This window comes from Cyprinus carpio, chromosome A17 (assembly GCF_018340385.1).
Source record: "Cyprinus carpio isolate SPL01 chromosome A17, ASM1834038v1, whole genome shotgun sequence".
Taxonomy (NCBI): domain Eukaryota; kingdom Metazoa; phylum Chordata; class Actinopteri; order Cypriniformes; family Cyprinidae; genus Cyprinus; species Cyprinus carpio.
The window spans coordinates 6,170,063-6,190,911 of NC_056588.1; the positions used below are offsets into that span (position 1 = coordinate 6,170,063).

The 20,849-nt window shown below is 36.8% G+C and overlaps 2 protein-coding genes across 3 annotated transcripts; both read right to left on the reverse strand.

The window, feature by feature from the left end:
* Nucleotides 1–380: 380 nt before the first annotated feature.
* Nucleotides 381–15,123, reverse strand: LOC109106898 (WD repeat and HMG-box DNA-binding protein 1-like). 2 transcript variants are annotated; one of them, XM_042773709.1, is made up of 26 exons: nt 15,031–15,123; nt 13,995–14,115; nt 13,776–13,887; nt 13,532–13,683; nt 12,794–12,905; nt 11,977–12,027; nt 11,612–11,707; nt 11,264–11,356; nt 10,934–11,040; nt 10,555–10,696; nt 9,653–9,857; nt 9,363–9,535; nt 9,058–9,242; nt 8,106–8,347; nt 7,491–7,628; nt 5,864–6,020; nt 5,639–5,753; nt 5,129–5,260; nt 4,706–4,905; nt 4,227–4,366; nt 3,915–3,971; nt 3,640–3,671; nt 3,386–3,553; nt 2,940–3,079; nt 1,723–1,858; nt 381–919 (listed from the first exon to the last, which is right to left on the reverse strand). In XM_042773709.1, exons 2-26 carry the CDS (start codon nt 14,069–14,071, stop codon nt 752–754), a joined length of 3,330 nt encoding a protein of 1,109 aa, XP_042629643.1. In that variant the 5' UTR covers nt 14,072–14,115; nt 15,031–15,123; the 3' UTR covers nt 381–751. The 2 variants fall into 2 exon arrangements, with proteins under 2 accessions (XP_042629643.1, XP_042629645.1); XM_042773711.1 differs by having other exon boundaries at nt 13,995–14,077; nt 15,031–15,102.
* Nucleotides 15,124–16,763: 1,640 nt separating this feature from the next.
* LOC109106893 (suppressor of cytokine signaling 4-like) lies at nt 16,764–19,232 on the reverse strand. Its single transcript, XM_019120160.2, has 2 exons — nt 19,136–19,232; nt 16,764–18,476 (listed from the first exon to the last, which is right to left on the reverse strand). The coding sequence occupies exons 1-2, from the start codon at nt 19,227–19,229 to the stop codon at nt 17,311–17,313; spliced, it is 1,260 nt and encodes a 419-aa protein (XP_018975705.2). The 5' UTR covers nt 19,230–19,232; the 3' UTR covers nt 16,764–17,310.
* Between the last annotated feature and the right edge of the window lie 1,617 nt (nt 19,233–20,849).

Genomic DNA, 20,849 nt, shown 5'->3' on the forward strand with positions numbered 1-20,849 from the left:
GCCACCTGTCTAGTAAGAGGATGAAATCTCTTACTCACATTAAAGTGATGTCTTGGGGCAGATCAACCCACCGAAGGGGGTTGACAAGACCTTTGGGTGGTGATGTTCTTATGATTAAAAATAAAAGCAGTGCTTCTGAAGTGAAATGCACCATGCAACCTAAAGGTTGTACAGCTGGTAACATGTCAGTTCAGATCAGTTTCATTTCAAAATGCACAAAGTTCAGTGACCTCAGATGAACATCAGAAAACCCATTCACTTCTCATTTGATGGATACCCATCATTACATCACTGGTGTGCAAGCAACATTACGTACTTTTAACTTACCAATTTGACAAGAAAACCTTTAGAATAAAGAAAATGGCACACAAGGCTCAAAATTCAATTTTTAGCTTTTATTATGATTATTTGTTTTACATACAGTACAAAACTTCACAAAAACATATGTACAAACCATCCAGGATTTCACTAGATTCGAATAAGAGACCTAGTTATTAACCATCTTCTCATATTTCAAATTGCTTAAAGAGATTTTGCTTCATTTCAAATGCAAATGAAGGGACGCAGCGTGCTTTCAAAAGAGCTCAAACTTGAGAACGAGTGGATCACAAATGAGCAGGCAGTCTATGTGAGAGGTCAAAGAATTACAGTAAACAAACAAACAAACAAACAAAACTTAAGGTTTTCCCCAAAATCAATATTAAAATAAAATGTAAAAATACATAAGCATTAAACTAATTTATGTTAAGTGCTATTCTTTGTTAAATGCAAACGCAGAGAGTTTAGCAGAAGTATCCAGTGGCTTTTTCTTTTTGGTTCTGCCCTCATCCGACTCCGTTTGTTCATCTACTTGTCCTTCTTCATCTTCGCGCTTTCGTTTCTTGGGGTCAGAGTCACCCTTTGCTCTCTCCGTCCAGTTCTGAATCAAAGATAAGATGGAATTATGTACATTCATGCACATGCTTGCAAAATTACACAAGCAATAAACGGTATCATTCAAATAAGCCTGTTATTGTAATTAAAATTGACCGACCGCCACCGCTAGCCAAGATACATTTGTTCACAGTTCGTGTAAACAAAAGCAGCGAACATTTACGACGACCATGATGAGTCACTGGACCCATTTCACATATGAGCACCGGGGCCCTTTTTGCACGTTCCCCCCTCACGCTGCACGCCATTCTTCATTGTAACGCACTCTTTCAGCGCCTGATGCCACCCCCAAGTCATTAACATAAGATCAATGAGTGCAGCACACACCCCCAGCCAGGGTTTCCAGAGCAACAGGCGTCCTAACCATTTCCCATCCAGGCTGGAGTGTGTGAAGAATCATTCTGCCCTGCACTGAGTGGCCCTGTGGGTGCAGGGTCACGAACAGATTGTTCATAAAGGAGGGAATGAGTGTTTGGAAAGCACACACACACATAGACAGGTAAGTGGAGATCAGAAAACAGGAGGATACTTGCTTATAAACAGTGTTGTCATGGATAAACTATCTTAGAGCTTTAGGATCAAATTACAAAATAGAGGAAATTGAACTAGAGAAAGAAAGAAAAAAACTGCATGAAGGAAATCGGTTACACAACCAATACACGTGCAAGAAAACAGAAACAGGGAAATTCCTAGGTAACCTTCCGGAATTTAACAATAGACTGAATCATTTTCTCAAGTAATTATTAAACAGTTTAAGATAAATGTGCATGTGTCAATGAAAAGTCTTACCAGTCTTTCCTCTGCTGAGAGAGTGCGGAAACGCCCCATGCCTTCCTTGATGACATCCATTTCCTCAAAGTCAGGATTGTCTGCCAGAATGCTCTTCCTATTCTCCTCAAGCCACAGCTGAAAGCCAGTTTTCGGCCTAAAGGAAGTAAATTGTAGTTACAGACAAGACAGCAAACAAAACATTAAAAAGAATGACAGCTTAAAGGTGATCATACTGGTGTCAGCCAACACAAGTAATGAACAACTGATTAATCGGCCAGTATTCTACTCCAAGATTACTGACATCAGATAAAAACCATTTGGATTGATTTGCTAATTTAACATCAATAAATAAATACTGATTATAAGTAATAATGACTTATTATAAATTTTAGAATGGAGTTACATTATCAGCAATTATCTGATTAATGTGGATACGTTTTTCATTCAAATAACAGACTCTTTATCTAAGCCAAATTGTAAATGTTCTTAGGGGCCGTTCACATGTCGCGCCTAAAACATGTGGAAAACGCTAGGTGCGTCACTTTCTGCTTTATTCCAAAGCATTCGGGCGCTTGCACTCCGGAGGCGTCTACTGTTGCTAAGCAACTATGACCTGCGCTCTCCATGAAGATGTGGAAGTTTCAGCAAAGGACAGGCTAAATTAATTTGCAGCACTAAAAATCGCTGACTAAATTTATTTAAAAATGGCTATCGCTGTACAGCTATGATCAGCTGTTCCTTCCTCTTGGCTGAGCTTTCAATGGTATGGGAAAGGATGAAGCTGATTGGTTGGTTCTTGTCACATGACCCGCGGTGCGCTTGCGGTGTTCTTTGAAGTTTTATTGATTTTTTTATTGTTTTTGTATGGATGCAGCTTGGAAGATGATGGTGTAGTGAGCATGTCGCTTCCATGTTGATTGTGATTGTGGGAGTTCCTGTATTTGAAATAACGAACTTAAGCGCGCAAATTTGATTTCACATAGAGATCAGTACTACCAAGAGGTTAAGGGTTTTGTCTTAAAAAAAAAAATTAACTGATTTACTCTACTGTTCTCATATATTAATATATAAAGGTATTTACAAAAGTAATCATTCAATTTTTGTGGTGCATCCCTAAATTTGATATAATTAGTATGATTACTGCTGAGATGACATATTTAACTTTGAAAGTAAAATAATTTGATGTTCTTACATAATTGCAATAAAAGATGTAAGAAAAGTAAAATCTCTCTTACTTTCTGTTTTCAATATTCTCCGCTGATGCTGGAGGTGTAGCTGCAGGAGCCGGTTTCACTTTCTCTGCTTCTGACTGGCTGTCCTCCAGTTTCTTACTGTTTCCTTTAGAAGCACTCATCTGCAGCAGAGTGGCCTGGGTCTGAAAAACAGGGCCTAGCAAATTAACTCAAAACACGTAATTATCTGTTATATATATAAAACATGGGATTTTTGTGTGTAGCACACTGGCTAAAGAACACAATGTTGTTTATATACCAATAGAAACACCTCTGACATTTCACCTGAACAAATGTTCTACCATCAGAACTAAACATTCTGGAGGAAAGGATACTAGATAACCAGGTCATCCCAGGCAGACCGAGCTGAGAGTGAGTTTTATGGGGTCAGACAGAGTGTGTGACCCTGCAGGGCTGGAGAACATTTGTATTTGAGCAACACACTGTACCTTGGACTTGGGTTTGGGTGCCAGGGGCTTCAGGACTGGGGCTTTGCCCTGTTTTGATGTGCTGCCGAGAGGTGCGGGTTTTCTGTTGGACATTGTCATGCTGTCCAAAACGTTAGTTGTTCTGGGCTGACCAGCTGGTGAACTTGATGACTTTCCAGCTCCAGACACCTGCAATTTAAAAATGTTTATCAAGTATTCTTGAAACACAAAATTTAAAAGGAGTTTCATTTCTTCAAAACTTGAGCAAATCTAACCTTAAAAGGGTTCACGCGTCCTTCTCTGCTCACTGTGACACACAAGCATTTTCATTGTCAGCAGACACTCATACATAACGGCGGCCCATTTGTGCCACTCAAAAAGTCATTTGAAAAATGCAATCAATTTGAAAGAGAAGTTAAAGAAATCATCAAAAATGTATTATACTGCAAAATATATACACCCCCCCCCCCCCCCATATGGTTTTAACTTTTTCATATTCGATTTCTCAATTTACTGAAATCTTTATATTCTATTTTTATATTCTACTCACTTGGTTTGGGAGAGGGCCTTTCAGGTGATTTTCCGCCTTTTTTGAAGGGATTCAAACCTGGAAAGTCAAAATATGTTCATATCAAAAACCAAATAAAAAATAAAAAAATCTAATTCAATTTTAAAAAAAAAGGAGAATTTGAGACTCATGCTGAAAACAATCAATGTGCACAGATAAGACTGTCAATAAAGAATGCATTCATTTTAAAGATCAAGAAATAAATAACTGATATGCAAAGAGCTTTTGCTTGAATATACTTTAATCCACTGTACTTTTCAGATACGAGTATGGAGGAAAAACTAGAACATTTACTTAGTTTCCTGGTCTCTGTTGATTCTTCTGCATCCATTTGCTCTTCCTGTGGATATTCCTCCTCCTCCTCACAGCCATTCTCTACTGGTGCTAGTCTTCTGCTCATCTGATTGGATCCTCTGTACTCTCTACTGCTGTGGCTAAACAAAACATATGATACCCTATGGCTGCATTACCATTTTCAACTTTTAAGTTATTTGATTCAGAGTTCCCACTCATTTTGATCAATCAATTTTCATTATGACTACTGAAAAGGGCTACGGAAAGGACATTTTAAAGATATTGCACTCACAATGCAGATTATGTATTTTAAAGCTGAGCATAACAAGAAAAAAGTATTCACTATAGAAATAAATAACCTTTTTAAAGCATATGATTTCAAGAGTTTGATTTTTTTAGGCCTGAAGATGATAGATAGCTACATATTTAATTATTAACATAATTATTTATATTGATATTACCCAGAATTCTATGCTAACCTCTGATAGGCTGGCTCTTCTTCTTCCTGCTCCTCCTCCTGAATCTGACTGGCTTTCTCCAGGGCGAGTTCACTGAGTCTCTGTGCCAGTGCCATGCGTCTGGAACGAGATGCGTAACGGATGGCGAGCGTCACAACACTGTGAGTCATTATCTCAGCCAGCTCCACGCACCGGAACTCTCGCTCCAGTTTACACGACAGCTGCCGCCACACAAACAGAAAACAAACAGCAAAGAAAATTATAAGATGATAATAAAGACAGCTCAAATGAACCAAATGTGATCAAATGATGCATATGCGTCAAAGCAGAGTTTTGATTTATGACATTCCAGAAATGTTTTCAGATGGTGAAATTCAATCCAGGCATATGGGATTGAATTTAGCCGGGCTTTAACTTCCTGTCCTGGCCACGTGAATGACTTACAGCGAACATCTTCATTAGCAGTTCCTGCTGCTCTTTCTCAGCCCGAGACTGACCCTCACTGTCGATTTCATAACCACTGGATGACAGAAAGCCATAGTGGTTTTGAAAGAGCACGGACCGCCAGTACTGCTCCTACAAAATATAAACAGAGCAACTATGTCTTATTCTGTTACATGGTTTAAAAAAAAAAAAGTTATATGATAAAGCAAATCAGAGAAGCAATGGACTGCCAAGATGCCAAGATAGGGATGGGCACAACTGACTTTCAGTCTAGGTCAGCAACAATACTACTACATGGAAAAGAAAATGAAATAAAATGAAATAAAATAAAATAAAATAAAATAAAATAGCACAACGTTTTTAAAAGTAAAAAGTATATAATTCTGCCCCATGTATATATATACCAATAATTTTAAATAAATAAAGTACTCAATACTCAATTTGAGTACTCAAACAAGATACTATAGTTGAAATTAATTTCTCAGATTACTCCAGGATTTTATCTCATACCTCCATTTGGCCTTTCTCTGTGGTGGTCTGGCAATAGGGCAGGTTAAAGGGCAAGACAGCCACGGCAGGGCGAGGTAGGGTGGGTGGGTAACGTGCACCTTTACATGGAATACACCTGAGAAAGAGCATGAATATCCCCAGTTTCAGTGGCTGATCAGAAATTTTGATTTAGAATGATTAGAATTTTGTGAGTCAAGGAAAATGAACGCAAAGAGAAAGACGCACCTGAGCTGCTGTGGATTCTCATGAACCCCAACAACCCAGTAATGATCTGATTTGCTCTTGCAGCTGTCTCTGGTGTTACAGACAGGAGTCCACATGTTCCCCAGGGTCCGGTTTAGCATACGTACGACACCCTCCGAGTCAATACAGCATGGGGTTCCTGAAAAAAGATAAAGTAAAAACAATTATACTGTGAAATATAATTACAATTTAAAGTAAATGTTTTCTATTTTAATATATATATTTTAAATATAAATTATTCCTGTGATGGCAAAGCTGAATTTTCAGCATCATTAGTCCAGTCTTCATTGTCACATGATCCTTCACAAATCCTTCTAATATGCTTATTTGGTGTTCAATAAACATTTCTTACTATTACCAATGCTGGTAACATTTTTGTGGAAATTGTATATGTAATTTTAGGGTTCTCTGAATGAAAAGAAGAGCATTTATTTGAAATGAAAAAAACAAAACAAAAAACTTACACTTACTGACCAAACTTTATAACAGTAGTTAGACAGGAAATTGAAATAAAAATCTCCTGGCTGTTTTGTTCATTTTTCCATTTCCTTAAAGGGGTCATATGATGCAATTTCAAGTTTTCCTTTCTCTTTGGAGTGTTACAAGCTGTTCATGAATAGATAAGATCCTTAAAGTTGCAAAGACTAACGTCTCAAACCCAAAGAGATATTCTTTATAAAAGTTAAGACTCGTCCACGCCCTCCTAAAACGGCTCGTTTCAACACGCCCCCACATCTCTACGTCACTGTGTGGGAAGATTTGCATAACACCGCCCAAATGTTTATGCAAAAAAAGAAGGCGTAACTTTGATTCTCGTTGTTGCCGTTGGCGCCATGTCGTTGTGAAAGGGAAACTACTTTGTTTGGTCTTCCAAAATAGAACACAACTAGAAATCAGTGTTTAAGTTGTATTTACAACACTGTTCCAAAACAGTTCAACCCAAATATTCATTGTGCAGCACATTTTATGAAAGACAAGGACTGTTTCCTGATCCTGGGAGATCAATGCCGGTGTTCTGACAAATAATCCTGACTCACAGCCTGTAAGTACATTTTCATATTTAAAGGATTTGTCACTGACTATTAAAATGCAAGTTTTGAGAAGTGTAGAGCAATGCTAGTTGTTTGTCGTTTCTCCGATCACAAATGCAGACATGGTTTTAGGTTTACGCAGCGCGATGCAACACAGTATAAGTCATTATAATCCATAATTATGTCCCCACTGGATGCCACAAATGCCTCGTTTATAATGGGTTTTATTGGTTTTTCTTGTCGCGCTGGGACACAGCATCCCAGTATGACAAGGGGGGTAACATTTCCGTTACACGCTTGAGGTATTTGGCCAATCACAACACACTGGATAGCTGGCCAATCAGAGCACACGTTGCTTTTCAGACCGATGAGCTTTGTAAAAATCAACGTGTTTCAGAAGGCGGGGCATAGAGGAAAAACAATGATGTACAGTATGTGGAAAATAATGTGTTTTTTAACCTTAAACCGCATAAACATTTCATTACACCAAATACACAAAATAATGTTCTTTTTTAGCAACGTCATATGACCCCTTTAATGATCAAATGACATGAAGGAATACAGTAAAGGTGACTCACCCTCCGCAGTGAAGCCCATCCATGCCAGGTAGGACTTCCGTGAGAGAGGCAATGGTTCTCCGTGTATGACCTGTCGTCTCTTGTGTCCGAGCTGGAGGAGCTGTATGCCAAGGGCCTGATCTCCATCAAACCCAGTACCTGATGACATACATGAGAATCAAGCTCAACCAATTTGCAGACACAAAGCCCAAGTGTTGAGAAGAAACTTTTGATTCAGTTCGTTTAGATTGCACATTTAGTTGAATAGAAGCACTTTTTGAACAAAAAAAGGAATTAATTCCATCTGAGTCATTGTTTAAAAGTGCTCGCAGATGTGCCATTTTTATTGCTAATTTGTTTTTAATAAGTTAAATTGTGATCAGTTTTCTCCTTTTACAGCTACTTTGCCATTCGACTAATTATTAAAAGGAACCAGGACAAAACTATTAAGTTATTTATGACCGAGTTGAAAACTGATTAATAGCACTAATATGCAACAGAGTAAACACACACACAAAATCTAAATAAAGGATACACATTTATGAACATGATTTAGTGCTTGTGGTTGTTCAAAACAAGGGGATGCTGCCTTGAAACCAGTGCTTGTACCAAAAGTAGATTGGCACGCATTAGTACCTCTGTGATACACTATGAGGAGCTGCTCTCCATGTCCTGCCATGCAGACCACAGCTCCAGGCAGGCTGAAGATCTCCTTCTGCACTCCACCAACAGAGAACAGTCTGACCATCAAAGCACTGGTGGCCACTGCCGCCCAGCCCTGACCCAAACACAATGTACGAACATCCTCTCCTTTAGGAAGATCCACTATCCAGTCCTTATGTGTGTCCCAGCATGAGAAATGCAAACACTGGATCTTACTGTTGAGAGAGAGAGAAATAGTCAAAGAGACATTTACAAAAGTAAAGTAAAAATGGAGATTATTGACCTTTTTTTTTTTTTTTAAATTGGATTTATGTTCCGTTTTTGAATTATCATTGTTATTCCATTCTGGATGTCAATTAAAAAGATCTATAATTTATGTTTTTGACATGTCAGTTTTCAATATTCCTTCTACATGTAAATATCGTTCTGTCATTATGTTTAAGGAACTGACTTACTGGAAAATGACATGTATCCACATCAACAAGTGTCAGGGTATGATTATGTAACACACTGGTATCGTTTTTACATTTCCACAGAAAACCAGTTCCCAGTAACAAAAAAATAAAAAGTACCAGAGTTTCTTAATATTCAAATTTACCACATGTCCAAAAATCCTCATTATCTGAAATACCACCTCTATGACACCTATTGTAATTTATTCATTTAATTCACAGGCAAAGAATTTTCTACTGGATTAGTAGTTATGCAGATAAAAATGGAGGCAAAGTGTAAATTTGCTTTGTAAACAAGAGTTAGCAGTTGAGGACAAAGGGGAATCTACAGAGCAAGGTTCACATCAGCTGCTGCTGACGGTAATCTGATTACCATGAAAACAGCCCTGTTGAATACAAAAGAACTGTAAATTCATTAATATGTCCAAACTAAAGAAATAAAAGAGTCAATAATTAAAACTAAAATTTTGTACCTGGCAAGCTCTTCAGTTCCCTCACAGGCCAGCAGCACGGCCTCCTGGGATAGGTCAGCCATGGTGTGGCCCAGGGTGTTGGTGAGATGCATGGCATGATGGATGGCAGTGTCGTGAAACTCCACATCAATGGCGTTGTCCTGATCATCGTTATAGCCACGGACGATGCCCACAGAGTTCCACACCTGAGAAAGAACATAAGGAACTTTACAAGACCTTCTTATATTTAAACAAATCACATCCAGATTTCCTAATCTTTACTCTTACTGTTTACTGAATCAACAACAGCAACAGTTTCTCCTCACCATAAAGCGATGCATGAGGTGCACTGGGGTGGATCCCGGTTGGAAAGCCCTTTGGGGTTGTGTGGGCATGGGACCCTCATATACGGGACGGGACACTGCAGGACCCACAGCAGGAAGAATAGCACTGCTGCCATCCTCCTCTGGAACACCATCCAGTTTTACACAGCTTGGATCTGAGACCAAAACATTTAACCTTTGATTAAAGCGATTTAATGACTCTTTCACTACTAATAATGTCTTTGATTTGAAGTAACAGCCTACACTACTTGCTTTATGGAGACACCTCATACCTTGAGAATTGTCATCGTCGTCCAGGAAGGACCCTCTGTTCCGAGGTCTGCCCGTGGCAGGCTTGTGGTGATAGTGGTAATCATGATCCTCCATGATGGGTTTCTTCACCGGAGACCGCGAGTCACTCATGCCCTCGTCCAGTCCCCGGTCATCATCCTCATCAAACAAGTCATCATAGTCATGTGTTTCTTTAGCTGCAGCAGCCTAAACACCACCAGGAAAAAAAAAAAAAAAACATGCAAGTATTTACAACTATGTGTGTCTTATCAAACTGCAAAGATAAATAAAATGGCCAATTATTATTATTATTATTTTTATTAAATACTAATTGTTTTTTACTGTAATATGTTACAATAGTAATACTTATTTAGTATTTGTATATTTTTGTTTAGTAATATTAATAATAAGAATATTAATAATATTATTAATAAAGCCAGACTGACATATATCCACAAAAATTTTGCCAAATTGTGCAGTCTTACAAGCAAACACAGCAAACCTGTTTTTTAACTGCATATTAAATTGCAGCTTTTATTTAGAATTAAAATTACAATTTACAAAATTAAAATCACAATTACAATTTTCCCCCCAAATCGTGCAGCCTTAGTAGTAGTACTTGAGACATTATATGACTAAACAGTGCATGCATGTAATTATATTTCTAACTATTTGAATAAAAATGAAATGATGTAGCATTTCAATATTACATATTATAACACAGACATACATACACACACATATATATAAAACATGTTAATATTATCAGATATACAAACAAAGAATGATATTAGTATTTCTTTTAAATAATCAAGCAGCAAATATAGGCACATAAAGGTCCAAATACATCATCATGACTTTACGATGGTGATGAAAAAGGCGAGAGCCTGGAGCTACGACTGACCTTGGTGCTTTGGACAGTGGAGGAGGAGGATGGCACGCCTTCCAGGAGCCCGAGGCAGCCCTCGGTGTCAGTGTAAGCGATCCGGCCCCCTGAGGGATGCCACGCCATCCCACACACAGTGAACCCTTTCTCGTGTTTCTGTCTGTAATAGTACAAAATCAACAACATCATCACTGCACAGACTATACAGTCTGAAATTACTTGTAGCGTGACCATCTTCCTAGAAACATCATTAAATTCACAATATTTAAAGCTGTTATATTAGACGTATAAAGCAGTAATAAAAATACAATATTCACATTCTGCCCAAAATCTTCAAAAAATAAAAAAAAAGAAACACCAAAATCTTCAAAAATATTAACATAAATGTGACTATAACCTCTCAATACACAGTTTGGCCTCTACATCCCAAACCAACAGGTTTCCTCCAACTGTCCCTGCAGCCAGAAACTTCCCACACGGCGACCAGACCACAACATTAACAACCTGGGAAGAGAAAGAATCGGAAAGAACTGCTCATAACATTATGCACTGCAATATAACGCACAACTTTTCCCACACAATACATTACCTCATTTGATACAGTAAGCAAAAGGTTAAAACACAATTGTAATGCTAATAAAGGTTTCCACAATCTATAAATGACCTTTTTCTAATTTTATTTCTTTCACATGTTCTACTGAAAATCTCTGGGTTGCTTTCTACTGACCTGTGAGATGAGGTCATCGGAGAGCGTGCTGACATGTGTCCATGTGTTTCTGTCATACAGCTGAATGGTCAAGTCCACCGGTACGGCAAGCAGCTACACGTGTATATATACAACAAATAAAAACAAAATCTTAAATATCATGACTGTTGTAAGATACTGGTGATGGGAGTTGTATAGATGACTGATGATTGATGTGCTCATAAAGCAGTTATATAGGAAACAACCAAAGAGAAAACTTGAAAATGTAAATTGAATTTTGAAGTCTGAAGAGACCTTACACATATATATGTATATGTGTGTGTGTGTGTGTGTGTGTGTGTGTGTGTGTGCGTGTGAAATTGTCGATACCTTTCCTGAACGAGGCTGCCATGCAAGCCTACAGAGAGACTTGGCATTGCTCACATCACTAGATTTCTGGAGAATTTGCCATTGAGCTACTTGAGTCTACAACACACAAGCTTTACATTAGATCTAAAAAAAATGGTTTAATTGTATTTTATTTAAAATTTCAGAAGAAAGATAGGCTGAGATGAAATTAAAAAATACAATGTTCTTTGATTTTTTTTTTTTTTTATAATTTTGAAATAAAATTATTTTTTGAAACTTTAAAACTTATAACCATAAAATAATTAATAAATATAATAAAGAGTTCTCTATGACTTTTGAAGCTGTACATGTTTTCCATTGTAATAAAATCTGCTGAGGCCTCATACCTGTGACTCAATAGACCACACAGCAACTGATCCATCACAGCTGGAGGAAGCCTGTCAGGAAGTGACATGAGCATAATAAAATAAATAATTATGACCCAACACTTAATATTTAATAAATAAATACTCATCACAACATGTTAAACATTAACAAACAACATATATCCCCTACTGTTCTAAAGTTTGGGGTCAATAAGATTTTTTTAATGTATTCTTCTTATGCTCACCAAGGCTGCATTTATTTGATCAAACATACAGTAAAAACAGTAATATTGTGAATATTGTTACAACTGACAATAACAGTTTTCTATCTGAATGTATTTTAAAACATAATTTATTCCTGTGATGCAAAGCTGAATTTTCAGCAGCCATTAATCCAGTCTTCAGTGTCACACGATCCTTCAGAAATCATTCTAATATACTGATTTGCTTTGCAAGAAACATGTTTTTGAACGGTTTTGCCGTTTAATATTTTTTTTGTGGAAACCACAACATTTTTTCAGAATTCTCTGAAGAATATAAAGTTAAAAAGCATTCATTTGAAATAAAAATAATCTTTAACATTACAAATGAGTTTGTTGTCACTTTTGATCAAATGGGTTAGCATGCTTACTCAATAAAAATATTAATTTCTTTAAAAAAAAAAAAAAAAAAAAAAAAAACATCTTACAGACCGCAAATGATAATGTATGCAGTAATGGTAAATGGTAATGGCAATGTAAGCAATATATATAACACTGTGAACTAATTCATGAGCAATTCTTAATTTGGCCACATTCAGAAATAACAGCTGACCATTAAAAGGCACCATGACACTAACAAGGAACTCATCAGAAGGGTCAAGAGCCACACTGAGGATGGGAGCGTCATGTCCACGTAAGGTCTTCTGCTGACTGCTGTCCACCACCTCCACTATCTTCACAATAAAGTCACTGGAAAACAGAATGCCAAAATTAGCACCTTCATTCTCCACCATCTTCAGCCACGCAGAGACTCATATTGGCACCACAGATCTTTATGATCTGAAGTGGGGAAATAAATGAAAACTCATTTCCGACCTCTACAGAAAAAAATAAAAAATCAAATAACCTGTTAGGAGCTCAGCTGCCAGTGCTGCCTGCATCAATATTCAAGCATCGGCAGCAGGATAAAACTGCTCAATCAATGCTGTGTCATGCTCGCTGCCTTCAACCGTGATGCATCAGATTAAAACAATCCATATGTCCAGAAAACTGCCTTTTAGCCAAACACAACTAATCAGAAAACAATCAAAGTGGTTTCAACTATGCATTGATGCCGGACAAATGCACAGAGATGGGAGTATTAAACGATACATTTAAACAATAACATATAATACAAATATTAAATAAGATTTTTTGACACCAGTTTTAACTAATAAACTACTACCAAAAATAAGCTTATATCACCTGACGTTTTAGGCAATTTAGAAATCCCGGCCAGGATAAGTCTGGGAAAAAGAGGATGTCTGATCACCCTGAGACCTAAACATGCTTTACAATACAAATGTAGCAGGATAAGGACCAAAAGGAAGTCATACCTGGAGCCTGCAGCCACTCTTGACCCGCTGCTGTTGAAGGTGACGTGGTTTGCGTTGGTGGTGAATCGAGTGAGAATGCCATCTGGATCTCCCTCTGGGAAAGTGTGAATCTGAACGGTGTTTTTGGAAACTCCTGTAACTAACTTTCCGTTCTGTAGGGAAAAATAAACACTGGCATTTAAATAAAAACTCACTGTAGCATTATTCATGTAATTATACTACTATAACTGACTGAAAAAACAACCTTCAAGGCTACAGAATAGACCTTCTCCCCAACATTTATGGACTTGGGATCATCATCATCTAGACTTTCCCAAATGCGGACATCACCGTCACTCCCACAGGTCACAACACACCTAGGAAACATCATCAGGTGTTTGAAACAACACGCAGCATGGTCAACATCAACTACAGGCATCTTAGAATTTCTCGTTTGCGAGTGATCTCTAAAGATGTCACTTACTTTCCCTCATCGTCGAAGCAGACATCAGTGTGGCCTTCTGAGTGACCGTAACGCATGGGCTTCCTTTCACATGGCATGATGCTCTTAGGGGGATAACCAGATACACATCAGAAAGTGGCTTCTGGTAAAACAGGAGAAATATAAATAGTAATATTATACACAGGACAGAAAGTGTCTGCTGATAAAATGTGTAAAAATATTCATACAATTAGAAAAATTATTATATTGTACAAATATGAATATTTGGAATTAACCATTTAATATACAGCAATATGTATATTCCAACTTTAAAATGAATTTCTCCTGCTATACTCTGAATCAAGTATTATAGTCCAATGTAACTTGCTATCAACATTCATTAACAATTTCAATAATTAATGTGTTACAACACAGCTAAAATGATCAGTTATACTATAAAAATTGTAGTAATATACAATATGGATAATTGCATCTTAATTTACTTGTATAATCTTACATAATATATAATCCTTCCTACATCCTATAATTCTTTACAAAGCTTTTTATTCATGCTCACGCAATAATAGTAACACAAATCAAATTAAAATGTAAAGTTTAGTTTTCGTTTTATTGTCTCTTTATTTCACATATTTAATTTTTCCCCCCATGTGGACCTCAATTTAGGACACTAGTATCCATGAGTAGGTGTATATATATATCAAATATATATATCAAAATTCCCAAAATAATCCATCAAGGAAAAGACAGTAACTTACATGGTCAGATGTACAAACACTGTTCAACAAAATTTTAATTATGTGAAATTATGTGCAAACCATAGACTGTATAAGTGCAAACATAGACAGCCTCCACTAAAAGTAAGATAATTTTATCTGACGTTTAGACAAATCACGTGATGCTTTAAGCACAAAGAGGTGCATACGTGCCGCTACTTTACAAGCAAAATGATCAACAACTGCTGAATAAAAATGACTGCGTGTGTCACAGTAATCAAATATAACCGAATAACAACGCATCGTTATATTCTGCATACATATTTTAATCACGCAGTACTTACAGCTTTAGTTTGGCGGTAATTCTCAATATTCAGCGCCACTCTCGCTCACATCTCCCGCGCTGACAGCAGTGACGTTTAAAAGTGGGATGGACCTTTAACTTTTCTCAAAAGTCATTGGCTGAGCCAGAGTATTAGTCCCACCCTACGTTTGACGTATCTTGACGTTACAGATACATTTATTCGACATTAAAAGTAAAAAATAAAATAATTATTTACTGTTATAAACGAATCACTCTGTCATTTTAATAATTACTATTATTTTAAAATGTTCGAAGTGCATGTAAAAAATAATGTTATTGTTATTAAAAAATAACAAACAGCAGTTGGAACTGCCTGCAGCAAAACTGTCCGAAATGAGACATAAGCATCAATAATGTAATACAGCCTGGGGTTGTACGTTTAGTCCTCTACATGAGAATAGACTAATTATCCTCATTGTCTGTTTGTTGAATTATTCGATATGCAGTTCAGGAAGCAGCTCTGGTATCTGCGTGCAGACTGAAATTTAATACCAAATATAATAAGATTAAAAGCCACATTGGGACATGTCATCTCTGCATCATTTAGTTTCTGTCTTTTTGTTTGTGCATGTGTGTCCAAATTTGACTATACTGTAGAGACCAGTTGTCCCCAAAAGAGTAGTAAAATATAAAATCCCTTAAATTGTGACAGCCAACTGTCCCCTCAAGCAAAACAATTAAAAAAAAAACGCTTTAATGAAAATCTAAAAATGTAGAAAGATTTATGTGGGAGTTAGGGGGGAAACAATAAAACAACAACAACAGAAATAAATAGTATAAATGTAATTATGATTGTAACATTTGCTGTTTTGTTTATAGAAATTTTTAGAATATTTCATATGATGTGAGTTATAAATGTACGAGTTCAAGATAAAGATGCTTCACTTTAGATTCATAACGAAGAATTGATCATCTCAGAAACATTAATATTTAACACCAGTGGGTTTGGAAGATCAATAGTTATGATTCCCGTCTCAGTCAATTGAGAATCGGTTTTCCAAGGTGAACATATAATGTACTAAAGTCAAAGACCTTTAGCTAAATCATAATAACATCTTTAACTAAACCAAAGTTGTAAGAAAGAATCATTCCACATTTTGTTAAAAATTAGAAAAATTAATCTTTTCAATATATGGCATTCGATTTATTGTTTTCTCCTTTTATACCAATGCACCCAGATTGCCTTTAAATCATGTAGAACATAAAAATTCAAAAGATCTGTAAATAGCAGCACATATTGTCACCCAGTAGAAGCTTGCTATAAAATATAATCTTTGGTATAAACCATAGCGCAGTGGAACAAATCAGCCTCAATTTACTTGTTGATTCTATTGCTTGTTTTTATTGAAAATGTGTAGCTACAATATGTGGTTGAATTGCTTCAATACTGGACAGATCTATCAAATAATAATATACTGACAAAGGTTTGGCAACTCAAACAGAAATGGTTTAGGCACTGTATTTAGCTCTAAAATACAAGTCAGACAGATCATCTAGTAGTTAGAAAGTGTCAAGTCAATTTTACAAGTCTGCCATCTAGTGGAATCTGGTAAGTACTACAATAGGAAAAACTAGAAGAAACAACCCCCTGTGGCCCCTTTTTTATAGACTGATGCGATCTCACAGGTATTAACATCGCAAATCTAGTAGTAGTTTTTCATATTTTCATTTAAAAAAAGTCACATTTATAATGCTATGCGTTGTGTTATAGCCTATTCACTTGGCAGTAAATTACAAAAAAAACAAAGACTGCTGTGAGGATGTTCAAATACAATGGCAGAGGGGCTGGAGGCAAATTTGACATCATTCTCACTTCTGAATGCATTTCTCAATATTCATGCTTAAACGATCTTGTGTCTCTAGCCGTTTCTTAAGTTTAACCAATTATGATGACTTCCGCTTCTGAGAACACTGGAAATGTGAAAAGTGTCCATTAATTTCCAGTTTCATCATGACTATCTAGGGCACAGAACTTTATATTGCATACAGACGTAAATAAAGTATATTAACAGATGAGAAATACAAAACAAGAAAAAGACCAATCAAATTCATGTAGTAGAGAACTTGTAAAAGAACACTTAATAGTATAGAAATGTGAACCGATGTCCTGCATATCTTTGGTTGTCACAAGATTATGTTAGAAACATAAACTGTTTTTGTGCTGTATGATAACTACGTCCACCATATTGTGTGGAATACATTTGTTGTGCCTTTCAATCTGTCAAATCAAGCAACATGTAGTTTTGTCTGATTTCTGTTTTCAAACAGCACAAGCTCCATTGCACCTATAGTGGTATTGCCTAAGGAAGTGTCTCAAACTGTAGGGTAAAGGCAAGGTGTCAATGCCCTGATATGTTGTACAGCTACAGATGACCGCTCTGCACATGTGCTGCAGAGAGAAAGGAAAGTTCCTAGGTAGTGGGCGAGAGAGAAGAGGCTCAAAAAATAGGCATGTGGCCGGGTCGCTGTAGTGTCTCAACAGGCCCGTGACACTGGAATCTCTGTACATACAAGGGTCACGGCCATCAAAGCTAAAGCGCTTCCCGTTTTGCTCTATTCGAGCATGGAGGGAGCGGCTATAGCGTCTGAAGCTAACCGAGAAGAGGTATTCGTCCTGGGCAGAGTCTCGGAGCAGAAAGGTCCCCTCTGGTTGCCCTTCCAATAGTTGCTCAGCTTCGAAACGATCCAAGACACCCCAGTAACAAGGGCTGTTGTTGATTTGAAGCAGATCAGGAACCAGGATGTAGTCAGTGTGGGCGCAGCACTGGGCATCTCCATGTGCAAAAGACGGATCCCAGTCATCCAGACTAGAAGCCCCAGTAGAGCTGATCTCCTCCCATGAAATGAGCGTTGGAGGAGAGGAGGATAACAAGGGACATTTGGGTTCGGTTTCGATGCTTATAGAAGGTTTGGTATGAGTGCCATGTTTCTTGATCAGATGCCAACACTGAGCCAGTTCGGATTTCGGAGAGAACGGACACTTGTCCTCCATGAGCTCAGACACATGAATCTTCCGTTTGGACCAAAGAAGGACGGAGAATGGACGTGAAGAACCGGACTGGTGGTGATGGTGGTGGTGATTGCGGAGAGGGAGACACTGGCCGACGGCGTCCTGAAACTTCTGCCTCAGAGACCGGCGGGACAGGGCTTTCCTGCAAGGAGAGTCCAAATCCGGTTCTCCAGGGATTGTGCAGCTGCACTTTCGCTCTCGTCGTCTCCGGGGACAAGAAGCAGAGCGTACGGTCTGGTCGTCTGTTCCTTCCCCCTCTTCCCCTCTGGGCGCTGTCTCATGGCGTGACCCATGGGAGCGTTTTTTAATACTGCGGATGTAACTATCAGCACTCCAGCTCCGCAGATTCTTGGGACGTGTGTCTGAGTTTTTGGGCTTCCTCTCTGACATTGCTGCAGGCCCTTTTTGGAAAAGTGCTGCACAGAATTTAAAAATAAATTAAGATCGGCAAAGAAAAATATGAAGAATACTAATAGTATTAATGCTACTAGTACAAGGCAAACAATATTACAAAATTAATGAATGCAGCATATATTTATGCACAGACTATTCATAACTGACTACAGTACCAAATAATTTTTTTTTTCAGGAAATAAAGAGGATTCATTTTTTTATTTGAAAGGAACACATTATTTTATATGATAATTAAAATAAATATAACTAGTTACAATATAGACTATACAATGTATTCAGCAACTTGAATTTTTCCATTTATACATTAATTAACAAAACATGATATACATTATAAAATGACTTCTATCTGTATAATGTATATTGTGTGTGTATGTGTGTGTGCAGCATATATGTATATGCAATTTATACTTTTTAAATAAATAAATTAAAATAAATAATTAAATTTAATTAAAGATTATTTTACATTTAATAATTAAAATAAATATGTAAATTTTGAAAACATTTATTAAACGTTATACATTATATACACACAATCTGTACTAAGGATATATTTTTATACTTTGCATATAAGTATGCATATAACAACTATATACAATTAACAGACAAAAAACTTTAACCTTTTAAGGATCTTTTATATGAAAGAAATCCAAATGTATCCTACCTTCAGGATGAAATGCTGCAGGAAAATCTGATGTCCTCACGGAGGAGTAATGAATTTTTCCATGCCTGAAGTTCGTGCAGTGAGAGCTCGGCATGAACTGAAGGGAGGAAGCGCATCCCTCCTATTTAAAACCTCTCAAGTATCAATTCCTCAGAGGAAAACTTGCCCTTCACTGGACGGAAGGGGTACTTTTGTCAATGGACAGTTAACAATCATATCCAACGATGAATACGCTGTCCTGAAGAAATGACATTGAGAATTTTAAATGCGCATAGGATGTATAATCTATATCAGTATTAGGCTATCGTATCTATTATACCTGTTATATTATTAGAGGCTGTTATACTTGCAAAAAAACAATGATAAATAAATAAATAAATAAATAAATAAATAAATAAATAAGTGCAAAAATGTGTCCATCTCTTAAATAAGCCACAAGCCCACAACATTAAAATCTTTTCAAATGTATTAGCTCTTACCGTGAACTTTGACTGACCATCAATGAATCAATGAGCTAAATGTAATTAGTCAATAATAACGAACATCTATTTACAAGGACAACCTTGTTAGGAAGGAAATGGGAAATCTCCGAACAGACACTGAGAGCTCTACTTCATTGATTTATTGATTGATATGTGCCCTGCTTAATCTGGGAACATCCGGCAAACATTTGCCAGCACAAAGGCAATTTTTGACACCCATTTCAGACGGTGGTCAAGGGTCCACTCCTAGTATCAAATATCAAGAGTAATATTATAGGGATGCAGTTCCGGCCTGCTAAATGGATTACAAAATAAATTCAATATCTCTTTATGGCTGTGAAGTCATTAGGTGATGTCATTCTGAAATTATAAAATATTTTACTCTCATTTATTTAATATCACAGGCACACTACTTTATAGCTATGAATTATTCAGCAGAACACTGTGCATCATGTTTTTTTACATTTTCATTGTAATCAGTCTCTCTCTCTTATGTGTGTGAGGCCAGCAGGATGGCATCCAAGAAACTGAGTGATGAATTCTCTTGCGATCTGTTAAAAGTGGTTGATCGGATCAATGTGTAGAGGCACAAATGATTCAGTTGTTCCACTCAACCCCCTCTCATGTCTTACAGATGTAAGAACAATGAAGAACTGTGATGTATTCAGTCCTTTCTCTTATAATATGCTTAACAGACCTTAAAGGGATAGTTCAACAAAAAAAAAAAAAAAAAAAGAAAAAAAAATTGTCATAATTTACTCACTCCAAACCTGTAAGAATTTCCATCTTCATTTCCACAGACAAACTTATCGTTTTAAGTAAAGGAACAAACATATCCCAACATTACAATATTATAAGTTACAAAACCTGACTACAAAATAGTAAATTACCAGTGACAACAATGTAAATTAACTGCCAAACTGTCAAACAGTACAATCATAATTATTCATGCTCCAGTCCATGTTGGGAAGAGGAAAACAGGACTACAAAACAACAAAAAATTTAAATGACTTGCTTACCAGCTTATCTGTCATTGTTTGTTTTACCTTTAAAAAAAAAAGTAAAAAAAAGATGCATAAATATCTGACATTTTTCAGCATTATTTAGTTATTTCAAAATGTATTCTTACGAGGAATTTTATCTCTTGGCAGATAGCATCATTTATAACATTCCCGCCCCATGAATTACCCAGAATTTTCTGCTTCTATCAAATACTTGGACTAAATCTGGAG

Excerpts from the sequence above, each read along its gene's own strand:
- LOC109106898 (XM_042773709.1), bottom strand. The coding sequence starts at position 14,071 with ATGCCATGTGAAAGGAAGCCCATGCGTTACGGTCACTCAGAAGGCCAC. Across the intron at positions 11,357-11,611 it reads GGCAGCCTCGTTCAGGAAAG|CTGCTTGCCGTACCGGTGGA; the intron begins GTATCGACAATT and ends ATACACGTGTAG. Across the intron at positions 4,906-5,128 it reads TGCTAATGAAGATGTTCGCT|CTGTCGTGTAAACTGGAGCG; the intron begins GTAAGTCATTCA and ends GTGTGGCGGCAG.
- LOC109106893 (XM_019120160.2), bottom strand. The coding sequence starts at position 19,229 with ATGCCGAGCTCTCACTGCACGAACTTCAGGCATGGAAAAATTCATTAC. Across the intron at positions 18,477-19,135 it reads TGCAGCATTTCATCCTGAAG|CACTTTTCCAAAAAGGGCCT; the intron begins GTAGGATACATT and ends AATTCTGTGCAG.